General features: G+C 43.8%; 1 protein-coding gene across 1 annotated transcript in view; it reads right to left on the bottom strand.

Moving 5' to 3' along the window:
- The window catches only part of KIAA0247 (KIAA0247 ortholog), a 44,083-nt gene extending 24,292 nt beyond the window's left edge, over positions 1 to 19,791 (bottom strand). The window contains exons 1-2 of the mRNA XM_010144932.1: positions 19,671 to 19,791; positions 15,203 to 15,232 (exon numbers count right to left, since the gene is read on the bottom strand). Of these exons, the coding sequence (XP_010143234.1) occupies positions 15,203 to 15,232; positions 19,671 to 19,791 (151 nt within the window). The remainder of the gene's footprint in view (positions 1 to 15,202; positions 15,233 to 19,670) is intronic.
- Positions 19,792 to 20,601: the final 810 nt, after the last annotated feature.

The raw sequence follows: 20,601 nt of genomic DNA, 5'->3' as shown, positions 1-20,601 counted from the left end.
TAACAATCCCTTGTGCTACAGTCGTCAAGACAGAATACATACGTATAGACACTAATCTAGCAGACAGATTTCACAATCACGTTCTGACTCAAGTTTTGGAAGGAAAACATTAAGCAAGACCAACCAAGACAGTAGAAGTTACAGCCTGTCAGCTAACACTACCACAATCTTTCCCAAACCACACAAGAACAAAGCAGTTTCAAACAAGTTCCTTACACAGAAAAAGAGCATTTCAGATGCTCCTGAGGGAAGAATGCAGCAGAGGAAGCTGCTACAGCATGCCTGAACACCACAGGAAGTGCTCTGCTGAGCACAAACAGAGGAAAATTCATGAGCATTCCCACCTCCTGCAGAGCTGGGACAGAGCTCAGAGGAATGCTGAGAACACCCTGGGGAGCCCTCAACAGCTGGACTCAGATCTACCTCCCACATCATCACATGAAGGCATGTGGTAGGAAGCAAGTATCCAAATCCGAGATCCTCCCCTGTTACCAGTGCTCCCATCTAATTGCCCCTTGACCTAAGGTACACCACCCACCAGCCAGGGGAGGGCAGAGGTTTTGCTATACTGTTCTTCTCTGTGTTCTCTCACCAGAAACCTCAGTGTTACTACTACTGCCGGGGTGAAATTTCTGCAGCTAGATTTCCCTCCCTTTACTGATCCAGCTGCCGGACCTGCTTTACACACACCTTACCAGCCTCATTAGGTTTCTGCACACCAAGCCTGGCTTCAGCCAGACATCTACAGGCCCTGGGCACCGACTCTGCAAGCTCCATTTCTGTGAAGAGGCAGTTCACAAGCTGATCACAAGATCCGCAAGATCCCTCACCACATAGGGCACCCCATATATTCTAAAAGCTGACCCCAAGCATGTTCCCGAGTCTCTTTTTCAAGGAGCTGAAGAAAGCAGTTCTTGCATGGTGTTCCCCAGAGGGTTCAGCTCAGGCTCAGTTCTGAGACATTAGACATCCACCCAAGGCTGGTAGATACAGCACAGGGCCTTCAGGAGCCCTGTGCCCCTCCAGAAAGGCAGCTGAAGGGCAGACCAGATATGCAGGTCACTGACTCTAGTCCACTCTCAGTCACCGTGTCTACATCTGAACACTTCCCATGTTAACTAATTCATCCATCCTTACCTCCACGTCTCTCTACACTCCGTGAATTCCCTGAACTGCAAAGTCTTTCCTCATTTAAATAGATGATTCACAAGTTCGGGTATTTTTTCTTTCTCCATGCAGCAGTCGCTCAAATTTCTCCCTTCACAGCCCCTGGATTGTAGTTCAGTAGCGAGGCAATAAACTACCAAGCTTTACAGCCAGATGAAGTTTACCAGTTGACACAAAGTAAGATCTCAGACATAGCAAAAATAAACAGTACACAGATAGTATCCCTATACCAACTGTTTCCAAGATGTAGTAATTCTTTGCCAGGCTATACCATCATGTCTCTTCAGCTGCTCAGAGGAGTTCAGTCTGCCAGATGATTTGACGAAAATGCCCAGATAGCCCTTATAGGTTTCTTGGTAGTGGAGTGAAACTTCCCAGAACTTTGAGTTCTGTTTACTCTATGGTTCAACCTCTTGCTAGTTAGTGAAGTTTCTCACACAAAGGAAATGGAAGACTCAGAGAAATCAAGCTAAAAATAGCAGAAATGCTGTTCCCCAGAGACACACACTTGGGAACTTTCCCAACTGTGTATGCAGACTCCTTGAGAACATTTAAATAACAGATATGGGTGTCTTATGCCTGAGAACTACTGGGGAAAAAACAGCAGGGAGGGAGTTTATTTTGACACTGATAAATTGGCATCCAGGCCATACAATACAGTTCCAGGGAAAAAACATAAGTCCATTACTAAACCTGTCAGTTAGTGCTCTGTAAGTGATCTCTCTTTCACACCAATGTAGATACTTTGAGAACAGCACACACATTCACTCAGGAAGAATAAGCATTACAGGGGTAAACATGTAAACAGAAATCACAGAGCTCCAATCCCAAACTTGATCACGTGTGTCAAATTCACTAGGAACACACGGTGTCTTGAACATTAACCATCTAGGAAGCCTACAGCTGAACAGCAGCTATTACAAAGCCATTCTGATACCAGAGACAGAAATGGTATTTCCTTTGCCCAAAGCTTTCCTGGTTTTGTTCCTCCATATGACTGGGGAAAACAGGATTTGAAGTCTTTTAGGGGAAGGAAATAACAGAAAACCCACTGTCTTAGTAGTGAGGCAACAGGCATTGCAGAGCCATGTTTAGCAGGCAGCAGGGAGCCACCAGGACACGAGGCGGTGTAACAATTCCACATCATCTTTCAAACTTCTGGTAATTTTCCTTTCTTCCAGTCTCTTCCACACCCCACACAATTTGCTCAGCACACAGGACTTACTCCCTCTCCCCAGATACATCCCACCAAGCGCAGACACTGTCAGAACTTTCTTCCCATTGCCGACACAATTATAGCTGAGACTATCTGAAAGCTGTTGAATTCAATTTCCGTGCTGATCATGTTAGACAGCCTGTACTGCCATCCTTTAGCCTGCCCCTTGACCACTCTGCCTTTTCTATTCACTTTGTAGAAAAGGCTGCTTCAGGCACACTCAGGATCTAGAATGCTACTCATAAGAACAGCTATATTCTGACAGTTGACTTGGAGAGCAGAGGACAATACTCCTACGGTGTCTCCTAGGAGACAGCTCAGCCTCAGTGGAAAGCAGCTCAGGTTTGAGAAAGAAGGGACAAGTGTTACAAGTACCTACTTCCCAACCGGACTTCCTAAGAATTTGTATCTTTCAACGAACAGCCCGGTCTAAATAGAGTTTCTCTGTGCCCCTCAGCCCAAATCTCTACTCACTGGTCAGAGCATTCGACTGGTGTTTGAACACAGCTAACACCACACTCCCTCTGGGCATGCACGCAAGCCTTCTAAAACCTCACAAGAGGATCTTATATTAGGAATGAACTACAAAAAGCCCTTTTCCAAAACCTCTGGATTAGATCTTGCCACCAAGTGCCCAAGGATTTCAAGGTTACTGTTTCTAAAATACATGTTCCAGACCTAGCACTGCCAAGAAAGATTTTCATTCTCCCAAAGAGTTACCCAGCAACAAACTTTAAAATAGGTTTTCAGCTCTTAAACTGCTGTGACAATTGTGCAAAAGGCCACTTTGAGGCTAAACACTATTACTCTGTGTCAACTCCCACTGGAAGTAAAGATGACTTCAGAAGAAGTAGAAACAAAATTTAGTGTCTGGAAAACGAGAATGTTCCTCAAAAAACAAACCCGATGCTCTTTTCCACTCTCCTTTTCTTGGTATCTTGCCTGAGGGCAAAGACCTCCCAAGCACTGGGAGAAGTTACCCCATCTTTGTCCCCAGTTGGTATGACTTCTTTAATCAGGTGGGTGGAGGTGTCCGTCTTACATTAAATACCATGATGTAATTTCAAAGCCCTGCCCCCACAAGCATCAGAACTTAAAGCCATGAATGCAAATAACAGCAACCTAGTTACTGCGCATCAAAGCTGTCACCTCACTCTTACCTCACAGTGGAAGAGACAATCTGGCAGGTGACATTTACTTTTTAGCTTACAGGGTAAATAGAAACCAAGTCACAGTATTTCTTCCACTGCTCCAGAAGGACACTGATCCTACACTACCCTGCAACAACCACACTGCCAGACCCAGTGTCCCTTCTGCAGTAACTCCACAGGGAAGAGCGAGCTACCCAACTACACCTGTGTTTTCCTCTTAATAGAGGTTATCCATATGAAGTTATCCATTCCCGCTCCTCTGAAACTCCTCACCAGCAATGAAAGTCACCCCAGCACGCAGAACACATTCCACTAAGTGCATTCCTCCATTAACAGGCAGTTTGTGATCATATAGCTTCTTGGCAGAGGTATGTGCCCCTTGATAATTAGAGAAACTGCTTGTACTAGAATGCAAAAACACATTCAAAGCTCCATTTTAACAATTAAAGCAGTTTCAAAGTATGATGCTGTCACCACGTGGCAGGCAGTACTACATGGACTATTATTATGTGTTCTGAAGACCACCAGTTCAAATCACAGTTTAGTGCATTTACTGGCAAGATTTCTAGTCTAGACTCTGCAAAAAGCTCCCAGAGAAGTAGTTTTTCCATTATGCTCCATTCTGAGAGGAGGTCATGCGACCGCAGATACAAAATTAGGACGTATTAAGGGACCAGGCACTCCTTAGTAAAAAAGGCTAAAAACATCCAGAAACAAGGCTCACAGCAATGCGAACATAGGTGGAAATTCTCTTGAACAATTGCAGCCTACTAGACTGAAGTGATTTACTGACTAGAAGTGCAAAATACCTGCACAGAAAGAACTATGTTGTAGTCAGGGAGACCTCCTGGGCTGCAGTAGCCCACAGGAACAGAAAGGCTGGTTTTGCAAGAGGTGCTCCTGGGACAGGAATGAACAGCTGCTTTTGTCCTACAGCATCTGTATTGGCTCCAGTCAGGGGACATGCTTGTTCTGTAGCTGAGCACCTGACGAGACTGACTGAAACACAGCATGTTGCTTTCAAACATTCCTCTTGATGACTTGACAAAACGGGTCACTAAGAAAACAACAAGAAACCGCCTCACCATTGCTGCACAAAACTGATTTATTGAGCATACTATTTTCTAATAAATCATGTCCAGCCCTCACACGGGGGCTCATGCTGATGCTGAAGATAATGAAAGAGCCTGTTGCTACTGGGGAAACCGGGAACACAGAAGCATCTTTCCAGGTAGAATTCCAGTTGAAGAATTAAGGTTCCCTTCATCAATATGTAGGATCCAGACAGCTCTGGCAACCTGTCTGTTCTCCTCAGAATTGGAGAAGCTGTAAATATGAAGCTCTCTTCTGCTGCAGGTGACTTTTAGTACAAATAATTAGTATTGTCTGGGGCTACATACCCACCAAGAGGAAATTAAAAGGCATACGGCTCTACCCTGCCTTCCTGAAAACAACTCAGAATGGGCTGCCACCACTGCAAATTGTTTAAGGGAATGGATTCACGCCTTCTTCCAAATGCTGCCTCAGTCCACTTACTAGTCAAGTAACCTTTGGAGAACACTAGCTTCAGTCTCTCTTCATGTTGTTACTCAGTTGCTCTGTTATTCAGTAATCTCATGTTACTCAGCCATCATGGGAATTTTGCAGCTCTCCTCCAGTACTGTATTGCTTGCAAATTTAAGGAATTAAAATCCCTCTTTCGGACTGTTAAACACAGTGGGCAAAGTTTTCAGCTTGCATGACTCAAGACCTCCTCTCCCAACCGATAACCAGTGGGACACAAGCACTCTGGAAATTTTCATTTGATGGTAAAGGTAACTGACATCCGGAGGAGCCATCCCACCAGACATTACCTCTAATTTAAAGAAGATGCGATGCTGTTTTTCTTTGCTATTTACTTGCCTAGCTGCCATATCACTTTATAAAGAGCAGTTTAAGCTGACAAAAGAGCACACAATTTAGTGGAAACTAAACTGTGCCACCAAGAAGGGAGGAATTTCCGACACTTCATTATACAAAGATCCTTTGCTGGCATTTTGCCCTAACTCCCTTCCCCTACCTCATGCACTCTTGCTGCTTGTTACACAGAATCCCATTACTTTGTTCAACCATTTCCTTTCCATATTTGTCTCTATTTTATGCTGACAGGAACAAAAGAACGAACAACTTTATTATAAAGATCCAATTGAAAATCACTCTTCTCACTTGCTTCCCTGTGTTTAGAACTGTGCTTTCTGGCCCTGGTTTCTCCCCTCCCAGTACATCAGAGGCATATTAATTCAGTTCTCTTAACAACTACATACACAAACCACTTGCAACGTGGGATATAGCAGATAAGTTCTTACTCAAGTTTTCAATTATTCTTGCTGAATTGCCTACTCTTCTTTTAAAATCTGCAGTCTTGTTAGAAGTACATTTGAAAAAAACCCTCAGGCTTGCTACTAGCTATTTCAAAATAATTAAATTCATTAATCCAAACAGGGAGCAAGAGAAATAAAACCACTTTCTCCTTCATGCCATTCCCCCCTACTCTTACTCCATAACAATATAAACACTCTTATCCCACTGAATATTATGACCAGCACTTATTCCATTTTTTGCTACCCTTATCTTTCTCCTGCAAGCCTTAAATCAGTAATTACCCTGAAATGAGAAAGAATGACAGAGGCTGGCTGTTTCCTGCATTCTTTACTTTCTAGGTTTAGTTCACAGCACTCAGATTTACAGTTTTACTTTTTCTCAGCCTGCTTCCACCGTAATACTGAATATTTATTTTCTATCGTCACTACCAGAAAAGGTGGCATTTCAAGAAGAGGATGTAGAAACTCACACATCCCCAAACCGGCCAAAGATGCAAAGTAGCTAAGTTTAATTGTAAATTCAAAAGCCCATCCAACTGGAGCTGGTTGCACAGCAACTCAGTGACTTACCTCCTGAAGAGACAGCTGGTAGATTTGCATAGTTGTATCTGCTGGCACATTTGTGGAAACAGGAAGAAAAAGACAAGACAGAGCGACCATAGTGACTTCCTGCTCTGCCCCCTGTGCTTTCTGCCCAGCTCACTTGAGGCACTGGGTACCTAAAAGCTCCGCTTTCGCTCAATGCAGGTTCAACTGAGCATCTAAGGATTAAGAGACTCTGTCCTTGTTGAAAATTATATACAGATGTGTGCTTTCAGAAATAAGCAAATGAAAACAGGCCTAGAGATTAGCAGAGTGAGAAATCTGAACAATCACACCCCCCTTGTCAGCAGCCACCACCCTCCTGGAAGGCCTTCCACAGTTCCTGTTTTCAGAGAGAAGTGAAACACCTCCCTTCCCCAGCACACCAAGTACCCTGCACCATGTTTATGAAGGAAACTCTGCTTCTGTTGCCCCCGATGTCCTAAGGGACCGCTTATCTATGGCCCAGGTCTGCCACCTTTCTCAGGAAGAGTTACAAAGTTCTTCCAGCCAGTCTCCAGCTGCTTGTCCCCGCAGGAGCTGTGACTCACCCCCACCCCCAGCTCATGGCTGTTCCCAGCAGCGCCCAGAGCAAGGGACAGCTATGACTCAAGCCAGCGCTGCTTTGCCACTTGGTGAACTATGTCCTACACAAACACACAAGAGAAGTCCTTAAGGGCACACACAACATATACATATAACAACCTCTCTTCAAAACACACCTTTCCCTTCTTATTCAACAGTTCAATACACACAGCACTAGCAATACCACTCAGGAAAAGGCCCCAGGCAACCACCAGCATTTTCTGTTACACGCCCTCCAATTGTGCTCACACAATCAAGCCAAGGGGCTCCTATTTAGGACACTGGGGTCAGTGACTAATTTTAGGGTCTGGACACGTTAAAGCAGTTGCACAAAGTACTCTTGACTCTCTCAGGTAAGCTAACAAGAAAATTCCCTTCGTTCTCTTGCCCCAGGGACCAGATGACCAACCTCCATAGCCTGACCCATCATTTCTGCAGCTAATGGAACTGGAGAGGAGATAGCAACCACAGGGATTTTCCAGTAGAATCCAGTATATGTAGGGTGTTTCCAGCACAAGCAACACCAGAGAGTGAACTTAGAATTATAGAATGGGTTGGAAGGGACCTTAAAAAAAATCTTCTAGTTCCAATCCCCCTGCCATTGGCAGAGGCACCTTCCACTACACCAGGTTGAACTTAGCAAAAAACGAAGATCAACTGAATGTCGATCTGAGATGAGGATAATGCAACAGAGTTGCAAGAGTCAGGAGTTAAGTTGCACTAGAGGAATTTTTGTTGTTAAACAAAACCTTGGGAAAATTATTCTATTTTCATAAGGAACTGCCCTGAAACCCTGTGCCTGAGCACAGAAAATGTATTTTGGTATCACAAGAGGTGTGGAAGGCACACCATTAATAGGCTGTGTGTGCTGCCCGTTTCCTTTGGTTGAACTACACAAGACAAAAGTAGTGTAATTACCTTAACTACTTCTTGTAAGCCTGGCTTCGAGATACTTCTCTAGCATACAGCTGTGATACCAACACACACCCTCTAACTTTTCCATTAGAAAATTCTCAGTCATTCTAAGTCAGAAGGAAAAACTGCTATCAGCAACAATTTCACATCTACCAGCCCACTTTCAGGCCAATCAACAAGCAATTTCCTCACAGCAGCAACAACCCACTTTTAATATATTGTGACCAGCTTTACCAACCCTTCAGGATCCACATGCGAGTGGGGGCGGGAAGCAGAGATAGCCAGAAAGCAGCCTTTCAAGTAACAGCCGAAATATCCTCCCCTCAGAACCCGGGGCCTGTGGTAATCGCCTTTTTGAAATGCTAATGTCATTACAACCATAGCACCAGAAGACAAGCGGTGGGGCCTGGGTGACAGAACCTCTGCTGTGCCCTTACACAGATGATTTAAGCTGGGCTTTTTGTAATTCTCGTCCCTGAAGCCCCCTGCCCGGCATCAGGCTTGACAGGAGCTGCAGCTGCCATCCGACCCTCCCAAGGGGCCGGGGTGGAAAGATCAAGCTGATGAATCCTTGTCTGCAGGGCTGGGGCGCAGCAGTCATACACTGGAGCCTTATGTTCTCCAAACACACACGCAAGGACAAAGACAGGCTCAGGAAAGGCTTGAAAACACGCAAAGCAAAAGGTCCCCAACTGCTCTCCCGCTACTGCGAAGCAACTGCATAACAGTAAAAATCACTACAGCTCATCACTGAGCTGGGCACAGCAGGTATCGTAGGAGAGCAGGGCTCAAAGAAACTCATCAACATAGGTATGTCTACCCTCCCAACCCCAGGAACCAGCTCAGCCTCGGGGAGGAATCCCTCCCGTGGAGAAGGCTAGTCCAGAGGGATGGAAAGCAGTCAGCTTCCCTGCAAAAGCAACTGGAATTAGTGGCTGGGGGGGGGTTGGAGAGCAAACCGGGCACCCCAAGTTTCACCCTGCCACCATGCAATATGTAACAACTGACAGGCGGTTACCAGAGGGCTTTCCGGTTCTGTGATTTTGCAATTTAGTGTTTATTGCCTTCCATACCAGTCAGGGAATTACTGGGGAAACCAAGTAATGATTCTGTTTTAACTAGTACAGGATTTGCTGCAAAACAAGTGTTTCCTACAACTTACCATTTCCTAGAGAGCTTCCCACTATAGGAGAAAAGGGAGACCATCACCACAGTGCGTAAGAAGTTAATCAAGCTAAGTTTTACATCATATGAAATACAGGTCAACTGGGAAGGCAAGCTACAGATTGAAACATTTGCCATTCACAAACACTGCTGCATTTACAGTGATTACCACTTCACTTTGAGATTGGGCAAAGCTACTCCAACACCACACGAATAATACATAAGAGCCTCAAAACCCCCTGCTGGAAAAGAAACAGCAACTATTTGACCCTGAAAGTTCGGTCATCCCGCTATTGCTTTGGTGTTCAAGCTCCTACCTGCAGAGAAGTATTTGCATTTAATGAGGCGGCCAGCCTCTATTGCCACAGCAAGGAAAAACCTAACAGACCACTCTGCTAAGGGAGATGCGTTTGGTTTCATTTGTGCAAGGTGCACAAGTAGCAAGTAGCACCAAACCCAAATCATTTTTAAATGAGAAACACAAAAGCTTTAATTCTGCAGGCACCCTTCCTTGGTGCTACTAAGTAATATCAAGAGGAAAAAATTCCTCTGTTTAAAGCAACTAATTAAGAGTTCAGTGGATGGAAACAGACTGAGTGATAAATGCTTCCCTGCTGTCAGAGGATGCAGACTAGATATTAATTTTCTTCCTCTCAAATCTCTCCACAGCACCTGATGCAGCCAAGCATGAAATACTCCTGACCTGTCTCAGACAAGTGGCAGGTGGCCAGAGGTACGAGGTAAAATAGTTAAGACTTTGCTCACCCTGACTGTAGTCAGGCAGTGAATCTCCTCACAACATCCCTAATTAGCAGCTTCCACCAGTCTCTCTTGGTTTTACTGACAATAAGAATCAAGGATGCTTAAAGCAGCCCTACTTTGTACCAAATGACAGGCTGCAACATCCCCTTTCCCCCATGCAGTCATACAACTGCCCACCCAAGGACTCGGTTCTTGTATGGGATTAACTCATTACTGGAAAAAGCTGGTTAAAGTGGGATCAAACATGACTAAAACAACACTGTCAGGAAAAATAAAGAAAAAAAAGAAACAGTGTTCTGAGAAGGTGCTCCAGCCCTGAGGAGCCTTCACAGCTGGAGGCACATGGCAAGAGGCAGCCAGTTCTCCAGGGTGCCAAGAGGAGGCAGAACTTCTCACAGGGGCTAACCTCTTCCAGCACAGCATCCACACTGCATTCAAGTGTGTCTGCCCTCCAGAGGCATCGCCTTACGCCAGCAGACAGCGATCTGGCCACCACTGCACGGACCTCCTCTCCCACAAGGCAGATGTGCACTAGCAGTGCCCGACTATGTCTCGTGATATGCCTCAGACCAAACATGCCAACTACTTGTTTCACTACTGCTTCAGCGACAAAATTGAACGAGCATCCTGTACCAATAGAGCTCAACTCTCCTAGCACTGTACATCTCCCCCAACTATCCCAAAAGTGGAGTCTAGCTTACTAAATGTCATGGAGGAAACAGCCACCAAAGCACACTGTCAACTTAAAGATAACATTTAAGTATTTCAGAAGTAAACACACATGAAGAGATTTAATGGGGGAAGGACCAAAGGTTAAAATAATGCTAGTTCAAGGACATCACATTTCTATGTCACTGCCAAACTCATTTCCATTTTGCAACAGTAATGTTTGCAACAAGACTAGTTTGTTGGGAAGGACAAAGAAGTGGAGGACTAAAAGAATGCAACTGGAAAAAAACTTGCCATCTTCATGGATTTTACTAATACTCGCATTCAAACACGTCACAGCTAGAGACTACATTCAGATTTTTCAGCTTACATATCAAAAATGAGTATTTTCCTTATTTGAGAGAAAAAGTGACAGCTGAACCTAAACACTCAAGTGATAAAGCTTTATGTTTTCTTCAATATCTTATAACCTAAGTCAATTACGCCCAAGAAAGTGTTTACAATGAAACCCTGAGGTTGTTCTCCAGGAGCATTCAATGGTTACTTTCACTAGGGAAAGCAAAACCAGTGACAGAATGGAAGAAGTACTACCTTTAAGGATAATACAAAGCATTAAAGTTATGGTCCTTTGCCTGGGCTAAAGATAGGTAAATATGTGCTGCAGCATAACGCATGGCTCAGCGCAACTCTGACAGTATCGGTCCTTTTCAAGAGGCACATCAGCAGGCCTAAAACTCAACTACAGGAGACTGGTACATCCCCAGGACCTTTGAGTTTCAAAGTTAGCTGCTGTGAAGGCAGGAGTGGAATGGACCAGAGGAAACAACATAAAACCCCCACGCTTCTCCACTCCCAGCCAGGGATATATCAGCAACTGAGGGGTTTGTATGACACACCAGAAGTACATTTCTAAAGGCCTCTGCAGCATCAGGTAAGTTTCCTGGAGTTTCAGCCATCAGCACGCTTGCAGTAAGCATGGGTAAAGCCCTTCCCAAATCTCCATCCACGAAGCCAAGCCATGATGATGACATCTCCAAGATGCTGGTGGTCCAGACTAGAGGCAACAAAAGTGATTGCAAACCCACTCTGATAAAATGTAATTCCGCACACACAGTGACCCCCCCCCATCTGGAAAGCATCATCATCAACACGGAGTGATACCTTCGTATCCAGGATCCAGGGTCTGGCAGCTCTAATGGGTTTGTCTTGTTTACAGGAAGGGTTCCTCTACAGTCGATGTATTAGCCAAACAAATGCAGGATGGGGGAGAAGCACAAAGCAGCTTTTAACTGTAAAACTGAACACAAACTAAGACGAGCAGAACTTTCTCAGAAAGTCACAGATATTTCTCTAAACATGGCAACAACTTCCATCCATTCCTCCATCTTGTTACACACGTGGTCGCTACATGGTCTTTCCGTTTCTCCTCACCTCAGATTCCCAGCCACGGTGTTAAAAACACTTGTAGGCAGACACAGACAGTACTCCAGTAACTGGTATCTTCACCCTGCTCTGCTCCTGCCTCCAGAAGATTCCTGCCTTGAAGCTGCAGTCCCTGGAGGGCACGCACACTTTGTAACCCATTCTTAAACTGTCAGTGTCTCATTAGTCTGCCCTGTTGCATATAGACATATTTCAAAAGCCTGATGTTCTAAAGGCATATCCTGCATCCTCCTGAATTAAGACACTGTTACCTAACCATTAAAAAAAAATAAACACACACACATATATACTTCTACTTGAGTCCTCTCTCCCAAGGCCATGCTGTTCTCAACCATACTGATCTGCTTGCAGAACTAAAACACTACCTTTTTTCAGGACTTACACTATTTAACCATCAAGCCACTGCCTGGGTTTTTAAAGAACCAGGGTCTCTCTCACAACTCCACCTGCAGAAACCTTCACCTTCTTGTTTTGCTGCACTCCTCTGTCCCCCTCCTTCCTAGAGTCTTACTCTCCTCTGATCCTCATTCACCTTCTATCTATTCTACCACCATCCTACAAATCTCCATTCACTTCTAGTCCTTTTCTACGGCTGAAGAGATAGCTCCATTTCCTCCGAAATATCCCAGTACAACCTAAACCAGAAAAACTTCATCTGTTCTCTCAGCAATTGACATCTCTGCTGAAAAAGAAGCAGAAAATGCAAAGTTGCCTGAACAACAAAACTGGCAAGATCACAAAACGGTTTTATTCTCTTTTTGATGGATGCCTAAGGATGCGGTTGACACAAAACTCATTACACACCATGCTGAGATTTCTCAGGACATAGAAAATCCTCCTTCAAGCCAGAAAAGCAGCGGCCACCTCTGGCTTTCTAGTTATGCCTCTGCATGTGTCAGGTCTACCATGTTTCCTCCCAGTCTGTGGGTCAAAAACTCAGGACAACATTCACCAGAGGTGCTTGTTTCACTCTACAGCAAGGCCACAATTTCCAAATCAGACTTCTCCCTTGACTGACAAAGCAGAAGATACATCTCAAAAGCAGCAGCAATGTTTTTTTCTGCTCTTGGACAAGAATTAGGGTAACTGCCTAGTCCAAAAATGCTGACCCTGCAGGATTTAAAGATGCTCTTTTGTTACCCTACTGTTCAATTCTTTGGTTTCTGATTCCCCTGAAATGCTTCAACAAGTTTAGCAACAAGCCCCCTCTATCCCAAGCCACCTAGCACATACTATAACTCATCTAAGCAGCCTCATACCTAAGGGGTTAGTTCAAATCCCTTCAAGAACATCTGGAAGCAAGCAACTCCCCAATCCTCCAACTCCAGTTCGCTTTGCAGAAGCGGAGCCTCAGGGGAATTCTTGCTTGCAGAGGAAGATGAAACCCAAGGTTTCAGTTCATTAAAAGGAAAATGGTTTTTCAGACGCAGATCAGTGCACACAGATAAGTAGGTACAACTCTTGAGACAAAGCCATAATCCTGTCACTGGATTCCAATTACTCTCCGGAAGGTACGCACATTTTGAGCTTGCTGTTCAAGTGCCTTTAGTGCCTAACTTCACTCTTGACTATCAGCAGCTTGCTACCAGCAGTTTTAGCAATCCTCATCCAGACACAGATTGCTGGGTACGACACAGGGCCTTGACAGATTCAGCCACAAAAGCTGAAGGCTTGACAGTCAGTCTACAGCTACCCACACTACCTTACCACTTGATTCCCCCTTATTAACTATCTGAGCATGCTTATATCTGCTCCACAGCCTTACATACCACACACCAGCCGTTCCAGCAATATCTGCAGTAACAGCCCAGGCCGAAGTTTGCCACCGTTCCAGAGCACATTTACTTCTTGTTCTGCCATCCTGCTGCAGTCAGTAATAACTGGCAGCATAAACAGCAGGTGGTAACTGCTTGTGCTGCTACAGTTAAACACAAGGTCTGGAGAAGCAATGACAAATGTGGGTTGCAGAGATGAAGAATATTCAACATATCCTAAAAATGTAATGTTTCAGCTGCAATTGAAGGAAGCCGCACAAGGTGATAGCAAGCAAACTTTCATAGATGAAGAGGAAGGTCTCAGCGATAAAAGGAAGCTGAGTAAGATTTCTGTACCTTCAATCTAGCAAGCAGCAGTCATCAAGGGACACCACAATGGCGTCAAGTCAGAACCTGGGCTGAAGTTCATAAAGAACAAACCATGCCATTCAGTGTCCCTCCTGCTTCCCTCTGTAATTAAGCTCCTACCAGTTTCCATCTTTCTCATTCTAGCCCAAGAAGCTAAGGTGAGTTAGACCAGCCAACTCTTCATTATTTCATAAAGCAGCTTGTTTTCCTGCTAGCAACCACGGTCAAGAATTGAAAACCCTTTAATAGTAGGTATGTGTGATACCAGTCTGGCCAGGAATAAAATTCAGGCACTGGATAAAAATCCAGGATAAGAGGATTCCATCAGCTAGTCTATTTTCCACACTCTGAAGACCAAACTTCGGTAGGTGGTAAAATTCCCCTCCCACACCTTTAAATACTTCACTATGAATCTATTCCCCTCAGACTCTGTTACTGCATTCTTCTTTTTTTTTCTCTTCTTTGGAGGACAGGGGAAAGTTCAGACTAAACAGATCAAATTTCAGAGTTCAAAGATTTACACAGAATTTTATATATTTAGAACAGATACAGAAGCCAGATATGCTTCCCAATTCTTCCCAAAGTTATGTATATCCACATCATATACACAGGAAAGATTTTAGATTTTTCTGAGCACAGGAAATGAAAAGCAGGAGTGTCCAATGGAATATATCCAGAGTTATGCTATGCTGTGATGTTCACCTTTCTTGATTAAAGGAAACAAAAGGCTTTTTGCCTCAGCTTGCCCTCCTCGTCATCTCAATCCTCTCTGTCAGACTCTCACAACTCACAAGCAGCAGCTCTCTCTACTTTAATATTTAATATATTTGGTTTTTTCAGTCATTTGAAGGCAAATGCTATAGAAGGCACAGGAATCCCTTCAAGCACAGTGAAATATATGAAGTTGATCTCCCTCTCTGAAATCGAGGGCAGTCACCTTTCCTAAATATGAGGGACAAAAGCACAGTGAAAGTGTAAAGGGAATACTAGCTCATAGCCACATATATTAAGCAATAAAACATCATACTGGTTTCTCATAGTGCAGCAGTGAATAAGTCTACTCACATGCAGGTCCTTTGGATTTGCTGAGCCAACCTAGGATGACAAAAGGAAAATTCAGGATTACTATCATGCTTGCTTTAATTTGTCCTTTAACCATTAGAACTGGTGAAAATTAAACAAGATGTGGGGCTTCTTGAGACTCCTATTACCCCTTTCAAGCCAGCTGCTTAAACAGCACTGCCTGGATCAGCATAGTAACACCGTGAATATTATTATTATTTGAATAGTCTAATTCTGGGCCCATCTGCATTTAATTCCTAGTCTTTGCAGCCTGGCCATTTTTCTGCAGCACCTCACTACGCTCTTCGGTACCACCCTGCCCTTACTAAGCTCTCCAAAGGGACTGGAGAGAGGAATTGCACCTGAAACTGTTTCCCCTTCTTTCCATGGAGAATTACACACTTCTTTGGGCTGACTCTGTAATTTCTCCAAACCCACATTTACATGAAGCATGGAGGTTAGAATCAAGACCCTCTCTCTGTTCATGCGCAACACCTCCCCATATTTTTGTCTGGCCATCCGATGTTACAGTGTCCTTGTTTTCATGACCACTGAATTCATTCCTAGCTGTATAAACGCCTTCCTTTCAGCTGCATAATCAGAGACAAAGGAAACCTCTGCTTTGCACAGATTCCTAAAGAATAGGAACAAGTCTGAATCTGCTCAATGACTGGAGTGCCTCTAACAAGCTGTTCTATGAAATGCAAACAAATACCAGCAGTATCCAAGAGCTTCTGTGCAGAATAACCTTGGCTCTGAAAAGACCTTAGAACAGCAAGCAGCAGAATGGCTGCATTTGCGTCAGAGACAACACACAGGAATGAAGTCGTTTCAGTTTATTCAAGCTCAATTTATCACTTTAATGGCAATCCTAAAAATTAAAGAGCTAGCTTTATGGCATTTCACACGTGATCAATCAACAAAAATCAGGCTCTGCCTAATCTAAAAGGACTTAGAGCCACCAAGCCTTCATTATTATTAATTTTCAAAGGCTAATATTTAAACTCTCTCCTTTATATGAGGGTATTGATATTTGCTTAATTCAGGATGTTTAATACTTTTACCAACACCTTTACTTGCATTTCCCAAGATCAGGTCATGCTACTACCAATAATAAAAGGCCTAACCTATGTTGGGCTCTGACAGAGCTGGTTATGAATCCAAGAGTGATTACACCATCCAGAATACAAATGACAGAAAGCTTTCAGAGTATTTTAGAGACTGTATTAAAATTTAATGAACATCTTATTCTGATCCACCATCACCCTTCCAAAATTAGACTGGCAGACAGGAGGACCACTGTGAATGAGATACAAACGTAAGGCCTTTGAGAGCTTGGGAATAACTTTAAAAGCCAGAGGTAGAAGGAAAAGCACAAAATATCATAGTAACAAAGAATAGAATGGAGAAGAATTACCTGTAGAACAGATAAAATAGTTGTTAACTGATAAAATAAAATTGATAAAAACCATTGATAAAATAAATAGTTGTTATTGCTTCTCTCCAACACTTCAAAAATTCACCATCTCTATCTACTAAGCACCCTGGCTCTTAGCTACGTTTCAAATGAGCCCTAAAGAAAACGTAAGAGACAAAGAACTAAGCCTCAGCAGTTCAGGTCCTTGCTTTCCAAGTCTCTGTGTCTGCTCATTCCTTCATTATTTTCCTCAACTGATACCGGGAGCCTGACAGCAAAAGAAAGGCACGACAGCAATAAAACTCAAAAAGATATTTCTGAACAGCAATGAATCCATAAATCCTACTCTGACATAGCTTCATTGCTTGCCCATCACCAAATGCTGCATTTGTTTGATGTTAAAATACGTGCAGCAGTCTTCCTGTGAAAAGGGAGCAGTTTCTCTAATTCTGTGGTGTGCTTAGTGAGTAATCAACTTAGCATACTTATCTCATGGCACTCCAGGATATTTGGATAGATTGCTTGAGACAGTGTTGAAGATTTTTCATTAAAATCCATGCATAAATAAAATCAATTTATTACCAGATGACAGACCAGATGCCTGCTGACTGGAAATGAGTGTGCCCTTTGTATTAACCACGTGGCAAAGACAACACATTCCTGCCCAGGACATGAATATCTCTCTAAGCCTCCTGGAACACAAGCAATAGAATTTCTAAACAGCAAAATTACTGCAATACAATATACATCATATGGCTTTAACCATATGAATCACAAGCTCTGCTTTCTCACTCAGAGCTGAGCCAGCCATTATCTCCATGCTTGTCTGTCATTTTATGAAAACGTTATTCAGCTTTTGTAGCAATTGTGCGCATGTCACATCGGCCCGGCATTCAAGATAAGCATTACCACCAAGAGATTTAATACAACCTCTTGTTTCATGTTAACATCGCTTTGCTCTGCCTGCTCTGAATGAGCTGGCTATGTAAAGCAATAAAGTGAAGTTGGTGGGGTGGTTGGGGGACAAAGAGGAGCAAAAGATGAGTTTCCAAGCACCTCGCCAGTATTCTTTGCTTCTCCATCTGCCTCTCTGTTCCTTGGCTGACTTGCTCATTAACATTACTCATGGCTAGCGTGCTGCCGCAGGTGCAGCTCTCCGGGCCCATGATGTGTCAGTGAGCACCCCCATCCCTCCCCACAACTAGCAGTTGGGTCGCCCTCTCCCAGTCTCAGAAAACCTGTACAGGGAAGTGCCCCTCAGTGAGCCTTTTCCACCCCTGCATGTCTTGCTTTCTGCCATGAACTTGGGCTCCCCTCCACACACGCTCACTTTCTCACTTCCCCTGCAGGAAATGGTTCATTCCTAGCTACTGTAATCCTATTTAGCTGATGATCTGTCTTGATCAGTTTAGCGCAGCTGTTTTCAGGTCCTGAAGCAAAAGGAACAGAGAAAGGGAAACAATGCAGAACCACTTTCGGGTTTTCTGACATCCTCAGCTAGTGTTTTTGTTAATGTGACTGGATGCCTCAAAAATTATACTAAAAAGGCCTGCCAGTATTGTGGCTTCCTTTCCCCATGCAGCAGCCCCTTGCAGCACAAAGCATTTGCATACTGATTACTGTCTTAATTGAAGGTGCTCCAGTGTGTAATGAGAGCTTCAGATGGGGACCCCAGGCTGGGACACATATCTGACAAGCCCACATCTGAAATGAGGCAGTGACATTATCACCAATAACAGGAAGACTGGAAAAAAAACAACGATAGACCATATCCAAAAAGACTTTGTCCCTCTCCCACTCTCACTATCTGTTCTTGCCATTTTGCCACCCCTTCATGAGTGTGCCCCCACCTCTCATTACCTACAAAGCCAAAATCAAGCCAGGAAGACATACGACTCTGAGATAGCCTCCCAACTCAAAGTACCAGAAATACTAAAAGGAGATCACTCCACCTCCAGCAGCTTCCAGCACCAGCAGACTTTTCCATACAGGATCACCTCACATTTGAGTGCATCTGGCAACTAAAATTTATTCTGCTTTACCACACAGAGGCCAATTTGAGCTTCACTGATGCTGAGTATTGTTGGCCATGGGGCATTTTCAGCCGTGATATGTCAAATAAATAGGACAGGACTTCTGAGTGTTGAGAACTGCCATTTTGTTTTCAAAGGTAAGCTATTGTTCTTCACTGCAACAGCTGTTGAAATCAGATCTACATGCCTTTTGGGGACTAACCTCCTTCAAAGTTCTGTGCAAGAGCACACAAAGTTACTGCTTTCATCCCATGCCACTTATCAGGCATCTCTCTGCAGACAAAAACTACATCATGGCTGGTCTAAGAGAAAAGACGTATTTCAGGGTGTGCTGGGTAAACACATACTTCACATCATGTGCTACCTTCTGAGATTCCAGTATATTTTCTTCCTCCACTCATTTCTAAAAGGCAGGTCCCTGATCCCTGCTGACATTTTACATGCTATCCCATTGCACTGCTTTTTACACTATTCACACCACCTGTCTATCAGTAAAACATCAAGAAGTTAGACAGGGAGAGGGAAAAACTCAAACTGCAAAAAGGATCTAATAGAGGGGGGCAGCTGGCATGTGCTGAGGCGTCAGAAGATAGCACACAAGGAAACGCCAAACAGATTCATCAGCTGTGTAGAGTCTGTGCTTTCAGAACTACTTCAGATGAGCAGTTGCTACAGAGCACACACATAAGAGTGTCTACATGACAATCTCACTCAACCAAAATGTGGCCCAAGCTCTTGAAAGGGTCCAAGTGTCCTGATCTGCAGTGAAGGGATGACAATGGAGGGAAAAAGAGCTGGGAGAATCAAAATGACAGGGTGAAGGACAAGCATGTATTTACTAACATGCAAGACTCATTCAGTTCAGACGCTGCCCTCTGCTTAACAAGTAGTGATGGAATGTTTCCTGTAAGTACTACAGATGTGTACAAATGCATCAACCAGCTTCCCCATAAAAATATAAGACCACCTCCATACTTATACATTTCCCTCTCCCTGCAGCGTATGCAAAGGTTTCACTTACCTGCGGCCTGTGCTTCTAAGACAAAGGTACCAAAGATCACTAGCAGAAGAAATAACCCATGGCTAGTCAAGGCAAGAGACGATCCTGGGTTGCTCTTTGGTGCTACCATTCCATGGCACATCTTTCACCCACTGAAGTTTCTTTTTAAAAAATTCCTGAAAGATCTGGTTGGTCAGGAGCACCTTGGTCTAGAAAAACAAAGATAAAGAAAGAAACAGTAAATGTTGAGCCAACACCTACAACATCTGTGAAGGAGAGGAATCAGGAAAATTCAGAAACAAACAAGAGCAACCTTTTGTATGTTCTAGCATTTAAGAACCTTACCAAGTATTCAGTCTTCACAGTTCACAAGGTCACAGGAGCAGAAGAGGCAGTCTTCCACATTGGAAATACTAAAAGTACCAGCATTAGACAGACCAAAGCTTCTTACTCACCCTCTAGTATTTCTGGTGTGAAGACTGCCTAGCTTACAATCAATTTTAGCTTTTCCTTTCAAGACAGCCCCGAGGATATAACATTTGGAGAAATTGTTTCAAAATAACATCAAGAGAGCCTGCCTTCCTACACCCCCACCATCTTTCTGAAGGTCTCCAAGACTATGTATAGACAGCAAGGATAAATAAATCAAATGCTTCTTCAGCCACCTGGAGAAGCACAGCAAACCTGACAGCAGGCAGGCAAGCACACGCTTATGAGGAGGAACATAGAACAGCTTATAAACCTCAGGTGTAATGTTTGGACAGTACAGAGCATAGCAATTAAATTGCAGGATGTGACACTGCTCATACCTGACTGAGGGATTCAGCCATAGGTTATCAGGCACTGTCACAGCAAAACCAGACTCGTATACAAATACACAAAGCGCAGTTGGGAAACCAAGAAAGCACAAAGCTCAACCCCTATTTTTAATGAAGGAAAAAGACCCAGCAGA

The sequence above is a fragment of the Buceros rhinoceros genome, unplaced genomic scaffold (assembly GCF_000710305.1).
Source record: "Buceros rhinoceros silvestris isolate BGI_N320 unplaced genomic scaffold, ASM71030v1 scaffold9381, whole genome shotgun sequence".
Classification (NCBI taxonomy): domain Eukaryota; kingdom Metazoa; phylum Chordata; class Aves; order Bucerotiformes; family Bucerotidae; genus Buceros; species Buceros rhinoceros.
Note: the sequence above shows the minus strand (reverse complement) of the source record. Positions and strands in the feature narration are given on the sequence as shown.